The sequence below is a fragment of the Acomys minous genome (genome assembly GCF_964271855.1).
Source record: "Acomys minous genome assembly, chromosome: 16".
Taxonomy (NCBI): domain Eukaryota; kingdom Metazoa; phylum Chordata; class Mammalia; order Rodentia; family Muridae; genus Acomys; species Acomys minous.
The window spans coordinates 39346800-39362293 of NC_140498.1; the positions used below are offsets into that span (position 1 = coordinate 39346800).

The window sequence follows — 15494 nt, forward strand, 5'->3', positions numbered from 1 at the left end:
TGGTGTGGTAATGTACAGGAATATGTCTCCCTTTAATATTGCAGACAACAATTCATCACAAAGTAACATCTCCAAACCCCATGCCCCAGAGATCCAGTGTGAAGGCATCTTACCTATGTTACTAAAAAACTTTTGTTTGTTTGTTTCCTGGCCCCCCCCACCCCCAGCCCTGCCCCCAAGGCAGGGTTTCTCAGTGTAGCCTTGCCTGTTCCAGACTCACTACCCAAGGCTGGTCTTGAGCTCACAATGATCCGCCTGCCTCTGCCTCGCAAGTGCTGGGATTGTGCTACCGCGCCCGGCTTGGGCAGGATGCTTTTCATAGGCAGCTGTATTCCTGCCCATGAGGCAGGAATAACTGTCATTACATCGGTGCAGCAGCAGATTTTTTTTTTTTGGAATGGTACTTGGAGGGGTTGCCATGGTTACAACACTTCCCATTGGTCTATCACCTTCAGTGTCCTCAGGAGCAAATGCCCTTATCCAAGCTGCAGCCCCACCTTCCTGGCTGTCCCCTGACCTGTGCTTCCATCCTGGAGGCCCTACGGTCTTAAATCCCGTGCAGGGGTGTTAGAGCTTCCAGGTTTAGCCATGAGTAAGGGGCAAGGGTGTCAGTCTTGGTGTGAGCAGTGCCAGTGCCCTATGGACTGGTGTCTGGCTTGCTTTGTAGGACCTGGGGCTTCCTGGCTGGCACAGTGCAAAGTAAGGATAAATGTCTCCTGCAAGCTGCTCCAGCTCAGGACAAAGTATGATGGGGAGCAAATGGACCCCAATACCCCGGGGATGGGTCACGGGCATATTGTTAGTCAAGGAAAGCTTCCTAGAGGAAGTAATGAGCAAAGAACCAGAAAGGCTGTATGACAGGGATACTGGGTGCTGCAGGTTCCCAGCTGTGGCCTCCTGGGAGAAGCTTCTGCAGCACGTTTTTTCAAGAGCTGTACGCAGGCGGTGGTTCTGGGTCGAGCTCTTCGGTGGGGGACGGATGTGCGTCGAATCCGGGCGGCGCGTGCGCGTGCAGGGTGGGCGCGTGCTCTGCCTGTGTGCGCGAGCGCGCGCGGGGCTGGCATCTCGGTGACGCTGTCTGAGCTCCGTGCGCGCAGAGCAGAGCGGGCGGAGCGGGCCGGCCGGGGCGGAGCGGAGCGGTCCGCAGAGCAGCCCCTCCCGGCCTCGGCCGACCCCCGGCCCTCGGCCCGGCTCTATGGACAGGAGCTCGCTGCTGCAGCTCATCCAGGAGCAGGTGCGTGGTGGGTGGCGGCTGGCACTGCTTTGGCGCCCTTCCAGCCGGAAAGGGGCTCGGGGGAGGGACCATGCTCACAGAAAGCCCTTCCAGGCAGCTACCTCCAAAGCCCCCCTCCCTGCACGACCTTGGCCTCTGAAACTCCGGACCCCAGAGAAAGGTCTGGCTGGCTTCATTGGGTTTCAACAGAAAGCTGGGGATGGAGGGTGGTGGTCCTTGGACCTAGGTCCTCCCCCTTTCTAGGACTGGTAGGGTGACTATGAGGTGGTAGAGCAGCCAAACCAGGCACCTTGTCCTGCCAAGGCCTGGGAACAAGCTGGTCCTAGCAGACAGGCACTGACCGACACAAAGGTCCAGCCTCCTTAGCCAGCCTGGCTCAGCCCTGTGGCTGGGGGTTGGCCCACCCTCTACTCCCCCACCACAGCAGCTGGATCCTGAGAACACAGGCTTCATCGGTGCGGACACCTTCGCTGGTCTGGTACACAGCCATGAGCTGCCCCTGGACCCCACCAAGTTGGACATGTTGGTGGCTCTGGCTCAGAGCAACGAGCGGGGCCAGGTCTGCTACCAGGAGCTGGTGGACCTGGTCAGTGCCATGGTGTGTGGGCATTAGGGGAGGGCCCCAGGCCTGGTCAAGCAAAGCACCCTGACCAAAGCTGGGTGGGCACGCAGCTTTTTACTGGGTAGGGCTTACAGACCTGGGCAGTGTGGAACAGAGCCTCAAACTATTAGCCACACGGCCAAGTAGGGCAGGGTCCCACAGGGACAGTGCTGTCACCCACACTAGGACTCCCGCCCTTTAGATCAGCAGCAAGCGCTCCAGCAGCTTCAAGAGGGCCATTGCGAACGGGCAACGGGCGCTGCCCCGGGACGGACTGCTAGATGAGCCAGGCCTGGGTGTCTACAAGCGGTTCGTGCGATACGTGGCCTACGAGATCCTACCCTGTGAGGTGGACCGCCGCTGGTACTTCTACCGGCACCGCAGCTGCCCACCCCCTGTGTTCATGGCCTCTGTCACCCTTGCTCAGGTGGGCCTGCCCACATGCTGCCCCGGGGCCTCCTGAGTCCCTAGTCATGACCAGCCCTAACACTAGTGTCCCCAGATCATCGTGTTCCTGTGCTACGGGGCACGTCTCAACAAGTGGGTGCTCCAGACCTACCACCCTGAATATATGAAGAGCCCACTAGTGTATCACCCAGGACACCGTGCTCGAGCCTGGCGCTTCCTCACCTACATGTTCATGCATGTTGGGTAAGTGAGCCTTGGGCTCCATCCAGAGTCCCTTCTCCACCCGCACCCCCTGTCCACCGACTCCGAAGGCTTCTGCACTGCCTGAGATCTAGGAGTAGGCGGGGCACCCCTCTGATTACCCCTTTGCAATGTTCCTTTGTGGCCAGGTTGGAGCAGCTAGGGTTCAATGCCCTCTTGCAGTTGATGATCGGGGTGCCCCTGGAGATGGTACACGGCGTCCTTCGCATCAGCCTGCTCTACCTGGCGGGTGTGCTGGCAGGTGAGACAAGCACATCAGTGGGTGGGGTCCCCTGCCTACCTTACCTGGTGAAGCGAAGGCCAACTCTGCCCTGACCTCTCCTCCCTTTGCCCACAGGCTCCCTGACTGTCTCTATCACAGACATGCGTGCCCCGGTGGTAGGAGGCTCTGGCGGGGTCTATGCCCTGTGCTCTGCACACCTGGCCAATGTTGTCATGGTAACGGGACTGGCCTTCTGGGGAGGTGGGAAGGGGCCCACTGGACATGTATCACAGCCTGTCTGCCTGCCCCCATCAGAACTGGGCTGGGATGCGGTGTCCATACAAGCTGCTGAGGATGGTGCTGGCTCTGGTGTGCAGTGAGTAGTGGGGGCAGGTGGGGCGCTGGGAGGCCCTCTACCTGCAGACAGGGCCCCTCCCACCTGTTGCTCCCTCTGCAGTGAGTTCCGAAGTGGGCCGGGCTGTGTGGCTACGCTTCTCCCCGCCTCTGCCTGCCTCAGGCCCACAGCCCAGCTTCATGGCACACCTGGCTGGTGCAGTGGTAGGTGTAAGCATGGGCCTTACCATCCTTCGAAGCTATGAGGAGCGCCTGAGGGACCAGTGCGGCTGGTGGGTGGTGCTACTTGCCTATGGCACCTTCCTGCTTTTCGCCATCTTCTGGAACGTCTTTGCCTATGACCTGCTGGGTGCCGACATCCCCCCTCCACCTTGACCTGCTCCCTAGGGCCATATGGCTAGAGCCTGGCCCACAGTGGGTCAGCCACCAGGTGGGCCTGCATGTCTGCCCTCTATGAATGGACTGCTCTGTTGCTTTTCCCCACAGGGGCAGGCGGGCCCTGTGATTCCCCGGAGTTGAGGCCAACCAAGTCTTACTGCAGCCCTTGCTGCCCCTCCCAGGCCTTTCGGGGGGGGGGGGGGGAGGGGTGCTACTCTGCCAGGGTTGGGTGGAGGTCCTTGAATGTGGCCCTAGAGGACACCCCCTCCGTCCCCACAGACCCCCAGACTTGCAGTCTGAGCCTTTTTGGAGAATGAATAAATATTTTACACAGCGCTAGGTAACTGTCCTGGGGGCTCTGCAGGCTTGTCTGCCCACTTCACCCAGGCTGTTATGGGACACTTCCCCTCCAGGGTGGTCTGTGCTCCCTTCTCCCTTGAAGCTCTGCACCTGACATGAGGAGGTGGTCTTACTCCTCCCACACAGGAGGAAGGGCCCCTGGGAAGAGACTGTGTACTTCCAGGTCAGGTCAAGTTCAGCAATTGAATGGTTTATTGTACTCCAAGAGCTAACAATCTCTCCTCCCTTCCAAAGGCAAGCCCACGCCAGAGCCAGGTTCACTTGGCCTGGGTCTTGTAATTCTTGGCAGGTCTACAGTCCTTGTGGGAGGCCTAGTTGGGGTGAAATTCAGGTAGCAGGGCCCAGGGATAGCTTCCTCCCCATACGCCAAGTCTGCAGTACTGCCTCCACAAGATGAAGAGTCACGAGCCCTAAGGCAGTCACTAGAGAGGACCTCAAGCGTCCGGGGGTGGAGTTACTAGCCACCTGAACCCTGATGGGGTTCTGGATGACCTCCCGGGGCCCTAGCAATGGGTTCATCTTGGCTCAGAAATTCAGTGCGCTCTTGCACCTGGGCCAGAAACAGCAAGTAGTGCTTGAGTGTGTACTGCAGGGTTAGCAAGCTGCCACCTCAGAAGCTCCTGCAGCCAGAACCACTGCAAAGAGTGACGGGGAGGTGCTGGGGACAGCTTCTTTGAGCTACACCTCCTAGAGCCCCAACCCAACTTTGGGCTCCCAACTCACTAGAGGCAGTGGCAGAGAGCACGTAGCGAAGTTTGACTGCGGCGCGAAGATCGGCAGAAAGCCTCGAGTTCTGCTCCCCTGAATCCGGGGTGGGAGTGTTGGCGGCCAGCAGCTGACGCAACAGCGGCTAGAAAGGTCTCATCTATAGACTACAGGGTCAAAGGGTCTTGGTGCAGGCGTTTCCCAAGGAAACCTTCTGGCCCCGCCCTAGAAGAAGCTCTCCTCGTGACCACAAGAAGGGAAAAAGTCCTGCCTAGCACCCGCAGCTACCTCTATACCAACCGCAGCAGGTCCTTTCGTGTCAACAAGTCACGTGCTCGCTTCTCAACCATTAATGGCCGCAGGCAGCTCCTCCCGATTCCCGGGGAAGACCTGCGAGGGCGGTCTGACCTGCTGGCCTCCATTCCTCTTCTTCCCTCAATTCCGCCGTCCTACCAGCGGTCCAGACGGTCCCAGGTTCCTGCGTGCGTCCGCGATCGGAGTGCCACTCCTTAAGAACCGCTGCCACGTTCGCTAGGAGTGGGCCGGAGGGCGGGACTTGAACGCCGAAGGGGCGGGGCCTTGGTCTGGGGCGGGGCCAGTAGAGAGGGCGGCGGTAGCAGCGCAGCGCTTTGCGAACTGGCTCACCCAGCCTCGAGGCTCCGCCTTTGCTCACGTGTTCTCAAACCAGCCCCGCCCCACGCCGGAAGTTCCGGTGGCGGATCGCCGATCGGGCGGAGCTGATCGCTGCGCGGGCTGCGAGATCTAGGTGGCCGGGCGCGGAGCCCAAGCCGTGCCGCGCGGCGCCATGAAGGGCAAGGAGGAAAAGGAGGGCGGCGCGCGGCTGGGCACTGGCGGCGGCAGCCCTGATAAGAGCCCGAGTGCGCAGGAGCTCAAGGAACAGGGGAATCGCCTCTTCGTGGGCCGCAAGTACCCGGAGGCAGCGGCCTGCTACGGCCGCGCCATCGTGAGTGCGGGGGGCGGGGGCGGGGGCGGGGCCCGATGTGCCTCCCTGTTCTGTGATTCTGGGATGATTTCTGGCAGCCAGGACTCGATGGCTAGGATGTTTTCCTGGCGCCCGGATTGCTGTTCCAGAGCCCAGGGTTTGTTGACTGGGAACTGTCGGGCGGGATGCTTGATTGTGGCAGGCTGGGATGACACCGAGAACCCTTGCCCCCTGAGGCTCCCATGCCCAAAGCTGGGAGAAAGGTTCTGGGAAAAATTTCACAAAAGCAGTCAAAAGAACACAGCCAGAATCCAGAGCTCTGGCAACTCGGAAATCTCCAGTGTCTCGATTCCAACCATGGGCCTGCTCCAAGAGAGGGGTCCAGATGAGCCGACACTCTCTGTGTTGCGTGGCCTTGGTCCCTAGACCCGGAACCCACTTGTGGCAGTGTACTACACCAACCGGGCCCTGTGCTATCTGAAGATGCAGCAGCCTGAACAGGCCCTTGCTGACTGCCGGAGAGCCCTGGAGCTGGACGGGCAGTCTGTGAAGGCGCACTTCTTCCTGGGCCAGTGCCAGCTAGAGATGGAGAGTTACGATGAGGCCATTGCCAATCTGCAGCGAGGTGGGCTGACCAGATGCCAGGTTGTGGGTAGTTTGGGGGACAGGATTGTTGACAAGTGTAACCTACTAAAGTGTCCACTCCCCCAGCCTATAGTTTGGCCAAGGAGCAGCGACTCAACTTTGGGGATGATATTCCTAGTGCCCTTCGCATTGCTAAGAAGAAACGCTGGAACAGTATGGAGGAACGGCGCATCCACCAGGAGAGCGAGCTGCACTCTTATCTCACCAGGCTCATTGCTGCTGAGCGAGAGAGGTGGGTCCCTCCCCCAACAGACTACTTCCTCAGGTTGACGATGAGTCACCAACACAAGTGTTTATTGAAGGACGGCAACTGACACATGGGAAGGCCCGGAGGAAAGAGGCCTGAGATGGGGAGGGCTCTGTCCCTTCTTGGTCAGGGACATCACTGATGAGCTTCTGGTTACCACTCAGGGAACTGGAAGAGTGCCAGCGGAACCATGGGGCTGATGAGGATGATGGCCACATCCGGGCCCAGCAGGCCTGCATTGAGGCCAAGCACGTGAGGGTGCCCCTAGTCCACATGTGGGTCGTTTTGTGTGTGTGTGTGTGTGTGTGTTCTTGTGTGCGGCATGGAACGTGCCCCAGCCTATGGTGGATCTGTTGGCCCGTGCATGACATGAGTGCCCTGGTGGACATAGGGTGTATGTGTCTGTGTGGAGGAGATACGAGTTGCCCACACATGGCACTCAACTCTGCAGGATAAATACATGGCAGACATGGATGAGCTCTTCTCTCAGGTGGATGAGAAAAGAAAGGTGAGTGTTCCTTGAAGCCCATGGGCGGGTGCTGTATGGTGACCCGGTTCCCAGTTCTAGACATTTCTTTACCCCCCGTTATGTTGTAGAAGCGGGATATCCCTGACTACTTGTGTGGCAAGATCAGCTTTGAGCTGATGCGGGAACCCTGCATCACACCCAGTGGTATCACTTATGACCGCAAGGACATTGAGGAACACCTGCAGGTGAGGGTCCATGGGCCTTTAGGACTGGGATCAGAGGTACACTCAGACCACTGAACACTCTGACTCTTGTTGTTACAGCGTGTGGGGCACTTTGACCCTGTGACCCGGAGCCCTCTGACCCAGGAACAGCTCATCCCCAACTTGGCCATGAAGGAAGTCATTGATGCGTTCATCTCTGAAAATGGCTGGGTAGAGGACTACTGAGGCCCCATGTCCTGCCTGGCACCCTGGCCCAGGAGGGTCTGGGGACAGAAGCTCCAGTCCCTGTATATAGTTTGGGTCCCTGGGCCTACCTCCATCAGCCTTGCTGATGGGTTCTGAACTGCTCCCCTTCTCAGCATACCCCTTGCTGGGCCGTGAGCCTCCCTTGTCCCCCTTCTGGGCTGGAAAGTGGGTAAGGGCGGGCTGAGGTTGCTGCTGCTGCCACTGTCCTGTAATAAAGTCTGTGAGCACTACATTGAAATGTGCTGGTGCGATGGGCTTGCCAGTCGCCTGTTTGGCTAGCCAAGGAAGGTAGATATGAAGACACTGGTGTCCAGATTAAGTGTGGCATGCCACCACCGGTCAGGGAAGTACAGCACCTGGGAGAAAAGAGCACCGAGATTGGCCAGGGCCTTTTGGGTTGGCCCAACCCCTGCCTACCAGCCACTGACCTCACCAGCCTGGATAGTACATTCCAGAGGCCGAGTAGATGGGGCTAGGGATGGGTATATTTCCAGGAGCCAGGCCAGTGTGGTCTTGTTGGGGTGGAACTCTGGTGTCTGCTCAGGAGGGTAGAGGAACCAGCGCTGGAGCCAGGAGTGTAAAATGACTGTTGTGTGCTATGGACCACGGAGCTCCAGCTTCATCTCCCACCCTTGTACTGACCTTCCGACCATAGATCACCTCTGAGAATCCAGGCCCATGCCAGTGGAAGGGGACCCCAGATCCAGCTCCTGTGGGGCCAGTTGTCAACAGCTGATGAACAAGACATGGACGGGCTTCCCCAACTCTTGCTTTTTTTTTGAGACAGGGTTTCTCTGTGTAGCCCTGGCTGTCCTGGACTCCCTTTGTAGACCAGGCTGGCCTTGAACTCACTGACATCCACCTGCCTCTGCCTCTGCCTCTGCCTCTCGAGTGCTGGGATTAAGGGTGTGCTCCACCCTGCTCCCAACTGTTTTGAAGGAGCACCTACCTGCAATTCCAAAGCTGTAGGCAGGGGTGGTTCCCAGTAGACGAAAAGGAGGTGGGGAATAGTGCTGGAATAGCGGTGCCCACTCAGTGAAGTTGTTGTCTCCAAAAAAGTACAGTGTGTCTGCCGGCAGAGGAGACAAGAGGCAACAACAGTGGCAGCAGCAGACTCCTGAGTGTCCCACTCCCACTGCTGCCTTGGGCTGGCTCACCATTTCCTAGGGATGTGGGATCCTGGGGGTGCAGCAGCTGCTCCACATATTCCTGGAAGGGCAGGTCCACTACAAGAAGTGGGGGGCAGTCGGGACTGGTCAGCCCTGCCTTTGGGATGGTGGCAAGCAGGCAGGCCTTGGGTGTGGCAGCTCACCTTTCCGGTAGGAGTAGGTATTAGCTGTACTCAGGCGAACAACTTTGTCCCCGAACGAGGCCAGCAGGTTTTCCCGGGAACACAGGGCCCGGAATCTCTGGGGATGGAGGATAAGAGAACTGAGCATGTGGTCAGTCAGGACCAGCTGCCCACGCGGATACAAATACTCACCGAGTTGTCTGTGAGGCCCTGCAAGATAACGGGCTTGAGGAAGGCATAGCTGGGGGAGGAAGGACAGCGTGTTGCACGGGGTTGGACCTGCAGGGCCTCTCCTGCACACTAGACAGGGTAGGACCTCCACCGCCAGAGACCACGCTCGGGGGTATGCCGAGGATCATGCCGAGACTTTGGGCACGGATACATACTGCTGCATGAAGTCGGAGTATGTGAGGTGTGCCCGGCGCTCCACAGTGCAACGCTCCTCCTCCGTCACTGCTGCTGCAGTCCCCAGCCTGCTCTGCTGCCTAACGGGACAAAGGGACAACAACCGGTCAGCACGGTCTGTCGGGGCTTTGAGCTCAGGCTCCCTCCCGCCGCCCATTCCCTGAGGCTCACCATCCCCCTTCGCCAGAGCCAGGAAGAACCGCAGTCACCGTCCTCCATAATACAAAGAGCAAAAGCGGCCCTATCTGTCCAGCCGCCGCCATGAATTTGCGGATCCAGGCGCGCAGCATGCTGGGAATTTCGTCGACACTTGCGTAACCATGAGCCATTGGCCTACCAAACCCGACTGCTGTAGGAATCGGCAAGCAGTAGCCAGCCCAGCCATGAGAGCCTCCTTTATACACACGCACGCGCCTACATACACATACACACACCATCTCCCCTCAATTATTTCCTCAAGGCAGAAAGAAAACTGCTGACGCCTGCGGGTTGCCATGGCTACAGCGCCCCTACCGGAAGTTCCCTCGTGCTAGGAAGTTCCCACTTAAGGCGCAATCAAAGTGACAAGTGACAAAAGAGCAGCTCTTGCTTTTTATTGGGTTAACAGGTGGCAGCCACCTTACATCCTGGAACACGGAATGGTTAAGAGGCTGTGAGTCTAGTCTGGTGGACATCAGAGTTGAGCTGAGGAACCTGCATCAGCCTCAGGGAAGGTCAGATCAGGAGTATTCGCAGAGATGGCCGCAGCCTGCGGGGCAGTGGGAGCTGCCTTCCAGCCATTTCATGATGTGCTGAAGATGGCCACCATGACTGCAACCCTGACACCACACGAACAGACCTTTAACCACATGATGGCAGACAGCACACATGCTGGCACAGCGGTGGCACCTGGGGATGGGAAGCCTGTTCAGCTGGGGAGCCCTGGGCTGCCTCCTTCCCAAGCCCCCCCAATCCAGCCATTGCACCTGTCGCAGACCCAGCCACGGCTGCTCATGGGCCGCTTGCAGTGACTACAGTTGACATGCAGAGTGGTGGAGGCCTGGTTGAGGCAGCTGACAGCCCTACTGGTGCTCAGCTTGACCACTTCATTGGACACATTCCAGAGGCAGAAGCGCTGCAGCAGATCTATGTAGGATGTGTACCAGTGCTCCTGGGGGGGTGATGGGCTCAGGTTAGTGTCTCCGGGTAAACTGAGGTAGGGGGTACCGTGGAAAAGAAACAGGCTCAGATGAGGGGACAAACAGCTAGCCCTGGGAGATTCCCCCGACCCATCACACACCTGGGTCTGCTCGTCAATGTCTTTGCGCACTCTCTCACCCAGCACGATGAGAACAGAGACCGCCATCTGCACATCGCCCTGCTCAGCATAGAAGCGTAACATGTCCTGTACTAACACACTGAAGAAGTCGGGGGGCAGGCGGCTGTCGTAGAGCGCATGGGAGACAGAGAGGAGGGAGGAGGAGGAGTCCACTGGCGCCAGGGAAGCTGTGTCGGCCTCATTGCCGCTTACATGCGGTGAGTCAGCCTTGTCCTGCAGATGCTCGGGCCCCGATGGTGTGTCCACAATCTCATGACGCAGTGGGAAGGCCTCCTGTGGCAGCACATATTCGGGCTCCTCGGCTGGGAGGCAGGGGTGAGAAGTGGGCCTGAGTCTAGACTTCCCACCCCACTCAGCTCCTGCTCCCCGAGCCATGTTCTGGGCCTGGGCCCTCTATACCGCTCAGCCTCACCCGGCCCCGACTCACGGTGCACATGGTCTGTGTCCAGTGGGTACAACTCATCGTCCTCTCCTTCCACATCACCCAACAGGTAGTCAGCAGGCACATCGCTCCCCTCAGTTTCTTCGTTATCTGCCCAGTGGGAAAGGAGGTCATTCAGGGAGTGGCCCCCCAGCCCTTTCCCCATCAACAGCCCTGCCTACCCTCATTGGTGATGAGTGTAGCTGAAGAGTCGAGCAGAGCTGTGTCACTCCGTGCGTCTCCTTTGCTGCGATCCAGCCGTGTCTCACTGCCCAGGCCTGGGCCCATATCCTTCAGATTGAAGCTGGAGGGAGGGAGGCGTGTGGGTGGCCAGGCCCAGCAGTCCACACTGGGCAGGGCGCAGGAAGTGGCCGTGCATCTACCTGTTCATGAGTGGTAGGCCACAGGAGCTGCCTTTGCCGATGCTGTGGTTGAGATTGGTGGAGGACACCAGGCCAGGGCTACAGTAGATAATCCGTAGCATGGTCCATGTCTGTGCCACCTAGGGACAGACACCAACTGCTCATGAGTCCTGGGTACCTAGCACCCCAGGCTGGCTCCTATTTCCTGAGCAGAATCATATACCAATCCATGGCCTGACCCCACTGCCACAGGGGAAACTGTGGCACATAGAAAAAGGAGTCTCCACCCTACAGTGGCACAACTGTGAGGCACCTGGTGCTAGGATTAGTGAGGAGAGACTGATGGGGAGAAAAGAAATGGCATGCAGAGGTCCTGAGTTCAATTCCCAGCAACCACATGGTGGCTCACAACCATCTGTACTGGGATCTGATGCCTCCTTCTGGCTTGCAAATGCACATGCAGATAGAGTGCTCATAAATAAAATAAATAAAATCTAAAAAAAAAAGAAAAAAAAAGGAAAGGAAGGAAAAAAAGAAAGAAACGGCATGCAGAAGGTAGCTCCAACACCAAGAGTGAGGCAGAAGTGGGGGCTGTGGACACTTGACTCCCTCCCCCCCTCCCCAAGTATGACCCCAGGGTTTACGTCATTCTGGTCCACATAATCATGACATTGTCAAATACTTTGGCAAACGCTGGCTGTGACTGAGCTCGGGGTGGCTGTGGATATGGTGCCTCACTACAACAGGAGTCTCTGATCCAAATCATGACCCCTGGCCCCCAGATCCATATACCTGGTTACGGCCAAGCTCCCGAGCCACTTTTGCATTGTGATCACAGAGTTCGGCTAGTGGCCGACCAGCCAGAACATAACGCTCAGCTGTCTCCACAAACCAGCTCATGCTGCCGCCGCCAGACTCCGTCTCAAAGACACTGAGCGCACTGGAAGCCAGGCCAGAAAAAGGCTCAGCTGGGTCTAACTTGCGCTTGAAGAAGATGGGGCGCCGGTCACCAGCATAGGGCTTGCGCCCAGATTCAGCAGCCACCAGGCTCTCCTTAGCTGCAAAAGCCAGGTCCCCAAAGAGGCCGTAACAGAGACCCTCAGGGTTGGCACGCTCAACAGGCTGGCTGGCATCCCGGAACAGGTGTTGGCATAATGTGCTGTCCTTGGAGCCAGAGAGTAGAAAAGAGGGGTCATGTGGGTGGCGCCAGGCAATGCCTGTTGTGACATCACGGTGCTCTTCAAACATAGCAGCTGGCACGAAGGGTCGGCGTACGTCCCACACGTAGATGTTGTGGTCCACCATCATCGAGCAAGTGGCCAGGTGGTGGCGGCACTCAGGCCGCCATTTGACTCGGGCCACCGAAGCAATGGTCTGCACACAGTGCATCTCTTTGGCACGATGTGTGGTCATGTCCCAGACCTTCACCATCTTGTCACGTCCACCTGTGGCCAACCAACCCCTGCGGAGAAGATCCCACTCAAGCTCTGTGGCCTCTCCTGAGGGAAAGGAGACCCTGCCACACCCCAATGTGTCTTTTAGCCTCCAGCCTTAATGCCCCCTTCCCCTCTACCTGTCCTCTGGGTGCCAGTCACAGCAGAAGACAGGACCGTTGTGGGCTGTGAACATCCGTTCGCATCGGTCAGGGCGGCGGATGTCCCAGAGTTGTACATTGCCGTTCTCAAAGGTGGAAGCAAAGGTAAAGTAGTCACGGATGCTGAACTGCACGTCCCGCACACTCTCAGACTGGCCTGTGGGGCATGCAGTGGCAGAGATGCAAGTGAGAGGGCTAGCTCTCAGGGCATGGAGGAGCCTTTGGAGTGGCTGAAATGGTGCCATTCGCCAGCCTGGAGCCAAGCCAGGAAGCAGAGGAAACACCACCAGAATCTGCCTATGCCAGAGAGAGCACAGGTAGTTTCTGCACAAACTCCCAGGCCTCAATTCCCTGCATTCTGCAGAGGCGATGCTGTATGCAGGCCTGACTCAGAAGGATCTATGTGAGCACTGGAGGTACAAGAGCCCAGCCCAGCTGGCTATCTACGCTTCCCTGGGGGTAAGGCTTGTGGAAGACCCAATGAGTGGAAGAGGAGGCTGCTGCATTCTCTGCCAGCTGCCTAGTTTGCCCCAAAAGATGGAAGAACTCAGAGACCATATTCAACTTAAAAGACCACCACAGGGGCTGGAGAGATGACTCAGTGGTTAAGAGCACTGACTGCTCTTCCAGAGGTCCTGGGTTCAATACCCAGTAACCACATGGTGGCTCATAACTATCTACAATGTGATCTGATGCCCTCTTCTGGCCTGCAGGTGTGCAGGCAGAGCACTGTATACATAATAATAACTAAATCTTTTTTAAAAAGACCACCGCCAGGCGTGGTGGCGTATGCCTTTAATCCCAGCACTCTGGAGGCAGAGGCAGGTGGATCTCTGTGAGTTCAAGGCCAGCCTGGTCTACAAAGCGAGTCTAGGACAGCCAAGACTACATAGAGAAACCCTGTCTCGAAAAACCAAAACAAAACGAAACAAGAGAGACCACCATATCAGGGGCCTGCAGGTCTGTTTCTAGTCTTTCCCTGCCATGGAAAGCTCAAGATCTGTCTTAAGCCCCCAAATCCTCCGAGGCCCCAAGGCTCTTCCTGTGCTTCATTTGGTTTCATTAAAGATCAGGGAGAGCTAGCTCAAGGCTGATAACAGCCAGCCAGGCCTGCCATGAAAGGGCCCCTGTGTACTTCCCACCTCACTCTTATCCCGGGTCTGAAAGTCCTGAAAAGTCTAGAAGCTGCACTGCAGTGAAACAAGATGAGGGACAAGGACACCCCACCACTCCCGATGCTGTGTCCGAGGGCCCCACCTTCCCTGTCAGCCACACCCAACACCCACTCTGAATTCTCCCCACCTCCCTCCCCTTGCTTGAGTGCCTTCTTCGCTTGGGGCCAACCTTCTTCTTTCAGTGCTGTTCAGCCTCTGAGAGTGCATCTGAGGACCTCTGGGGAGGCACATTTCAGCCTGCCTGCAAGGTCTGACACACATCTACCCCAACCAGCCTCTGTGAGCCTCACCAGAGAAGGTGCTGACAGAGTCCTTCCTTCGGAGGTCAAAGCACTTCATGAAACCATCCTGAGAGCCACTGAGCAGCACATGGGCCTCGGTCGGGTGGAAACAGACTTTGTTCACTGTGCGCTTATGTTCTGTGAACAGCTGATCCTGCTTGTTGCGAGACGGCCGGCCTAGGTTCCAGGTAACCACCACACCATTGGTAGCTGCTGTGGCCAGCAAATTCTCGTCCATCTGGTGCCAGACCACATCAGCACAGCTGAGGTTGAGTGAGGGCTTTCGGCCTACACGCAAATTTAACTTCTCTACGAACTGCTCCTCCTCGATGGCATAAATCTTGAAGATGCTTCGGCCCGCCACGACGACCTGGGCTGCGTCACGGCACACGCTGATGGCGTTAGCTGGCGCATCCAAGTGGCAGTGCATGGTTCGACCTGTCAGGGCACTGCCACTCAAGGCTGTGGTAACTCGGGACATCTTTTCCATGGCTGCACAGGTATCAGGGACCAGGAAATCAGTGAAGTGTGCTGGCCCGGTCAGCCATGGTGTCCTAACACTTCAGGTTCGAGTCCTCTCGAACCTTCGGCCTGAGATGGTCCACCTGCTAATCACCATCTCAAGAAAGTTCAAATTCACTGGAGTTTTCCAGAAGACGCCACAGCTAACCTGAGGTTCGTCTGCACCATGTCTGACTTTCCCAGATTCCATGCGGTTAATCTTCCATCAGTGAGATCCGGGATGCTATTAGGCCCTCGGGCGGGGACGGGTGAGGGGAGTGGCTCCTGCCTTCATAGTTAGCCCTGTGCCTCGGAGGATTGCGGGGCTTCCAAGAGAACGAAAAACCGAGAGGAAAGGGTAGAAGAGCTGGTGGGCTCCAGAGGACTGAGTTCAAAGACCTCGCAGAGGCAGAAGGGAGGCTACAGCAAGAAGTACAGGTAACTGGTGGCACCAGGCAGCGGAAATTGCGGGACCAGAACCAGGTGTTGGGAAAGCCTCTGACCGGGTGGCACGCCAATCATTTACCGAAAGCTCAGAGTGTTCTTCAACTACCGAACCGGAAGAGACTCACCTAGTTCCCGCCCTCTACCGGAAGTAGTCCGTTCTTTTCCTCACCTCGCCGGAAGTGAGTACGAACTCTTCTCCCATACCATAAAGGTTCCGTGTCTGCGCGCGGCGCTGTAGTCGAGCAAATGGATCAGAATCGGGCTCTGCGGGCTCCCTGCTTCTCTTCCTTGGTGATGTGTCCGCTTTTGTTTGCTTAGTTCTTTTATTATGTTGGAAATGGAGCCGCGGCAAAGCCTAATGCAAGACAAATTATTTACTAACTGGGCTATGTTACCAGCCCCAGTTTATTTTAATCTTAATA

At 57.3% G+C, this 15494-nt stretch overlaps 4 protein-coding genes and 1 long non-coding RNA gene across 8 annotated transcripts; 2 read left to right on the forward strand and 3 right to left on the reverse strand.

Annotated features, from left to right (window-relative positions):
- Positions 1 to 197: 197 nt before the first annotated feature.
- Positions 198 to 3777, forward strand: RHBDL1 (rhomboid like 1). 3 transcript variants are annotated; one of them, XM_084763086.1, is made up of 8 exons: positions 198 to 1234; positions 1659 to 1832; positions 2038 to 2262; positions 2338 to 2486; positions 2633 to 2745; positions 2842 to 2942; positions 3022 to 3082; positions 3164 to 3777. In XM_084763086.1, exons 1-8 carry the CDS (start codon positions 1196 to 1198, stop codon positions 3433 to 3435), a joined length of 1134 nt encoding a protein of 377 aa, XP_084619212.1. In that variant the 5' UTR covers positions 198 to 1195; the 3' UTR covers positions 3436 to 3777. The 3 variants fall into 3 exon arrangements, with proteins under 3 accessions (XP_084619212.1, XP_084619214.1, XP_084619213.1); XM_084763087.1 differs by having other exon boundaries at positions 204 to 1234; positions 1659 to 1820; XM_084763088.1 differs by lacking the exon at positions 1659 to 1832 and having other exon boundaries at positions 202 to 1234.
- A 192-nt stretch (positions 3778 to 3969) lies between these two features.
- LOC311586865 lies at positions 3970 to 5049 on the reverse strand. The gene is made up of 2 exons (XR_014775678.1): positions 4522 to 5049; positions 3970 to 4433 (listed from the first exon to the last, which is right to left on the reverse strand). It is a non-coding gene; the product is annotated as an uncharacterized lncRNA (long non-coding RNA).
- A 134-nt stretch (positions 5050 to 5183) lies between these two features.
- On the forward strand, positions 5184 to 7509 carry STUB1 (STIP1 homology and U-box containing protein 1). Its single transcript, XM_084763109.1, has 7 exons — positions 5184 to 5467; positions 5873 to 6071; positions 6158 to 6323; positions 6503 to 6590; positions 6790 to 6846; positions 6936 to 7052; positions 7131 to 7509. Exons 1-7 carry the CDS (start codon positions 5309 to 5311, stop codon positions 7254 to 7256), a joined length of 912 nt encoding a protein of 303 aa, XP_084619235.1. The 5' UTR covers positions 5184 to 5308; the 3' UTR covers positions 7257 to 7509.
- Positions 7497 to 9430, reverse strand: JMJD8 (jumonji domain containing 8). Of its 2 annotated transcripts, none has more exons than XM_084763107.1 (9): positions 9145 to 9430; positions 8955 to 9053; positions 8761 to 8809; positions 8590 to 8686; positions 8435 to 8503; positions 8227 to 8346; positions 7920 to 7987; positions 7706 to 7813; positions 7497 to 7633 (listed from the first exon to the last, which is right to left on the reverse strand). In XM_084763107.1, the coding sequence occupies exons 1-9, from the start codon at positions 9408 to 9410 to the stop codon at positions 7553 to 7555; spliced, it is 957 nt and encodes a 318-aa protein (XP_084619233.1). In that variant the 5' UTR covers positions 9411 to 9430; the 3' UTR covers positions 7497 to 7552. The 2 variants fall into 2 exon arrangements, with proteins under 2 accessions (XP_084619233.1, XP_084619232.1); XM_084763106.1 differs by having other exon boundaries at positions 7706 to 7840; positions 9145 to 9429.
- Positions 9431 to 9550: 120 nt separating this feature from the next.
- WDR24 (WD repeat domain 24) lies at positions 9551 to 15246 on the reverse strand. The gene is made up of 9 exons (XM_084763061.1): positions 14134 to 15246; positions 12648 to 12825; positions 11867 to 12536; positions 11096 to 11214; positions 10895 to 11016; positions 10719 to 10823; positions 10253 to 10593; positions 9939 to 10123; positions 9551 to 9861 (listed from the first exon to the last, which is right to left on the reverse strand). Exons 1-9 carry the CDS (start codon positions 14612 to 14614, stop codon positions 9693 to 9695), a joined length of 2370 nt encoding a protein of 789 aa, XP_084619187.1. The 5' UTR covers positions 14615 to 15246; the 3' UTR covers positions 9551 to 9692.
- Between the last annotated feature and the right edge of the window lie 248 nt (positions 15247 to 15494).

Bases quoted from the DNA above. Each gene is read 5' to 3' on its own strand.
- RHBDL1 (XM_084763086.1), top strand. From the start codon at position 1,196: ATGGACAGGAGCTCGCTGCTGCAGCTCATCCAGGAGCAG. The intron at 1,235-1,658 runs GTGCGTGGTGGG...CCCCCACCACAG, and splicing joins TGCAGCTCATCCAGGAGCAG to CAGCTGGATCCTGAGAACAC. The intron at 3,083-3,163 runs GTGAGTAGTGGG...CTCCCTCTGCAG, and splicing joins GGTGCTGGCTCTGGTGTGCA to TGAGTTCCGAAGTGGGCCGG.
- STUB1 (XM_084763109.1), top strand. From the start codon at position 5,309: ATGAAGGGCAAGGAGGAAAAGGAGGGCGGCGCGCGGCTGGGCACTGGC. The intron at 6,072-6,157 runs GTGGGCTGACCA...CCACTCCCCCAG, and splicing joins CATTGCCAATCTGCAGCGAG to CCTATAGTTTGGCCAAGGAG. The intron at 6,591-6,789 runs GTGAGGGTGCCC...TCAACTCTGCAG, and splicing joins CCTGCATTGAGGCCAAGCAC to GATAAATACATGGCAGACAT.
- JMJD8 (XM_084763106.1), bottom strand. From the start codon at position 9,410: ATGGTGTGTGTATGTGTATGTAGGCGCGTGCGTGTGTATAAAGGAGGC. The intron at 8,504-8,589 runs GTGAGCTGCCAC...CACTTCTTGTAG, and splicing joins TACCTACTCCTACCGGAAAG to TGGACCTGCCCTTCCAGGAA. The intron at 7,988-8,226 runs GTAGGTGCTCCT...CTGGCCCCACAG, and splicing joins CTACAGCTTTGGAATTGCAG to GAGCTGGATCTGGGGTCCCC.
- WDR24 (XM_084763061.1), bottom strand. From the start codon at position 14,614: ATGGAAAAGATGTCCCGAGTTACCACAGCCTTGAGTGGCAGTGCCCTG. The intron at 10,824-10,894 runs GTAGGCAGGGCT...CCCACTGGGCAG, and splicing joins TACACTCATCACCAATGAGG to ATAACGAAGAAACTGAGGGG. The intron at 9,862-9,938 runs GTGCAATGGCTG...TCCCATCCCCAG, and splicing joins CGTGGCTGGGTCTGCGACAG to GTGCCACCGCTGTGCCAGCA.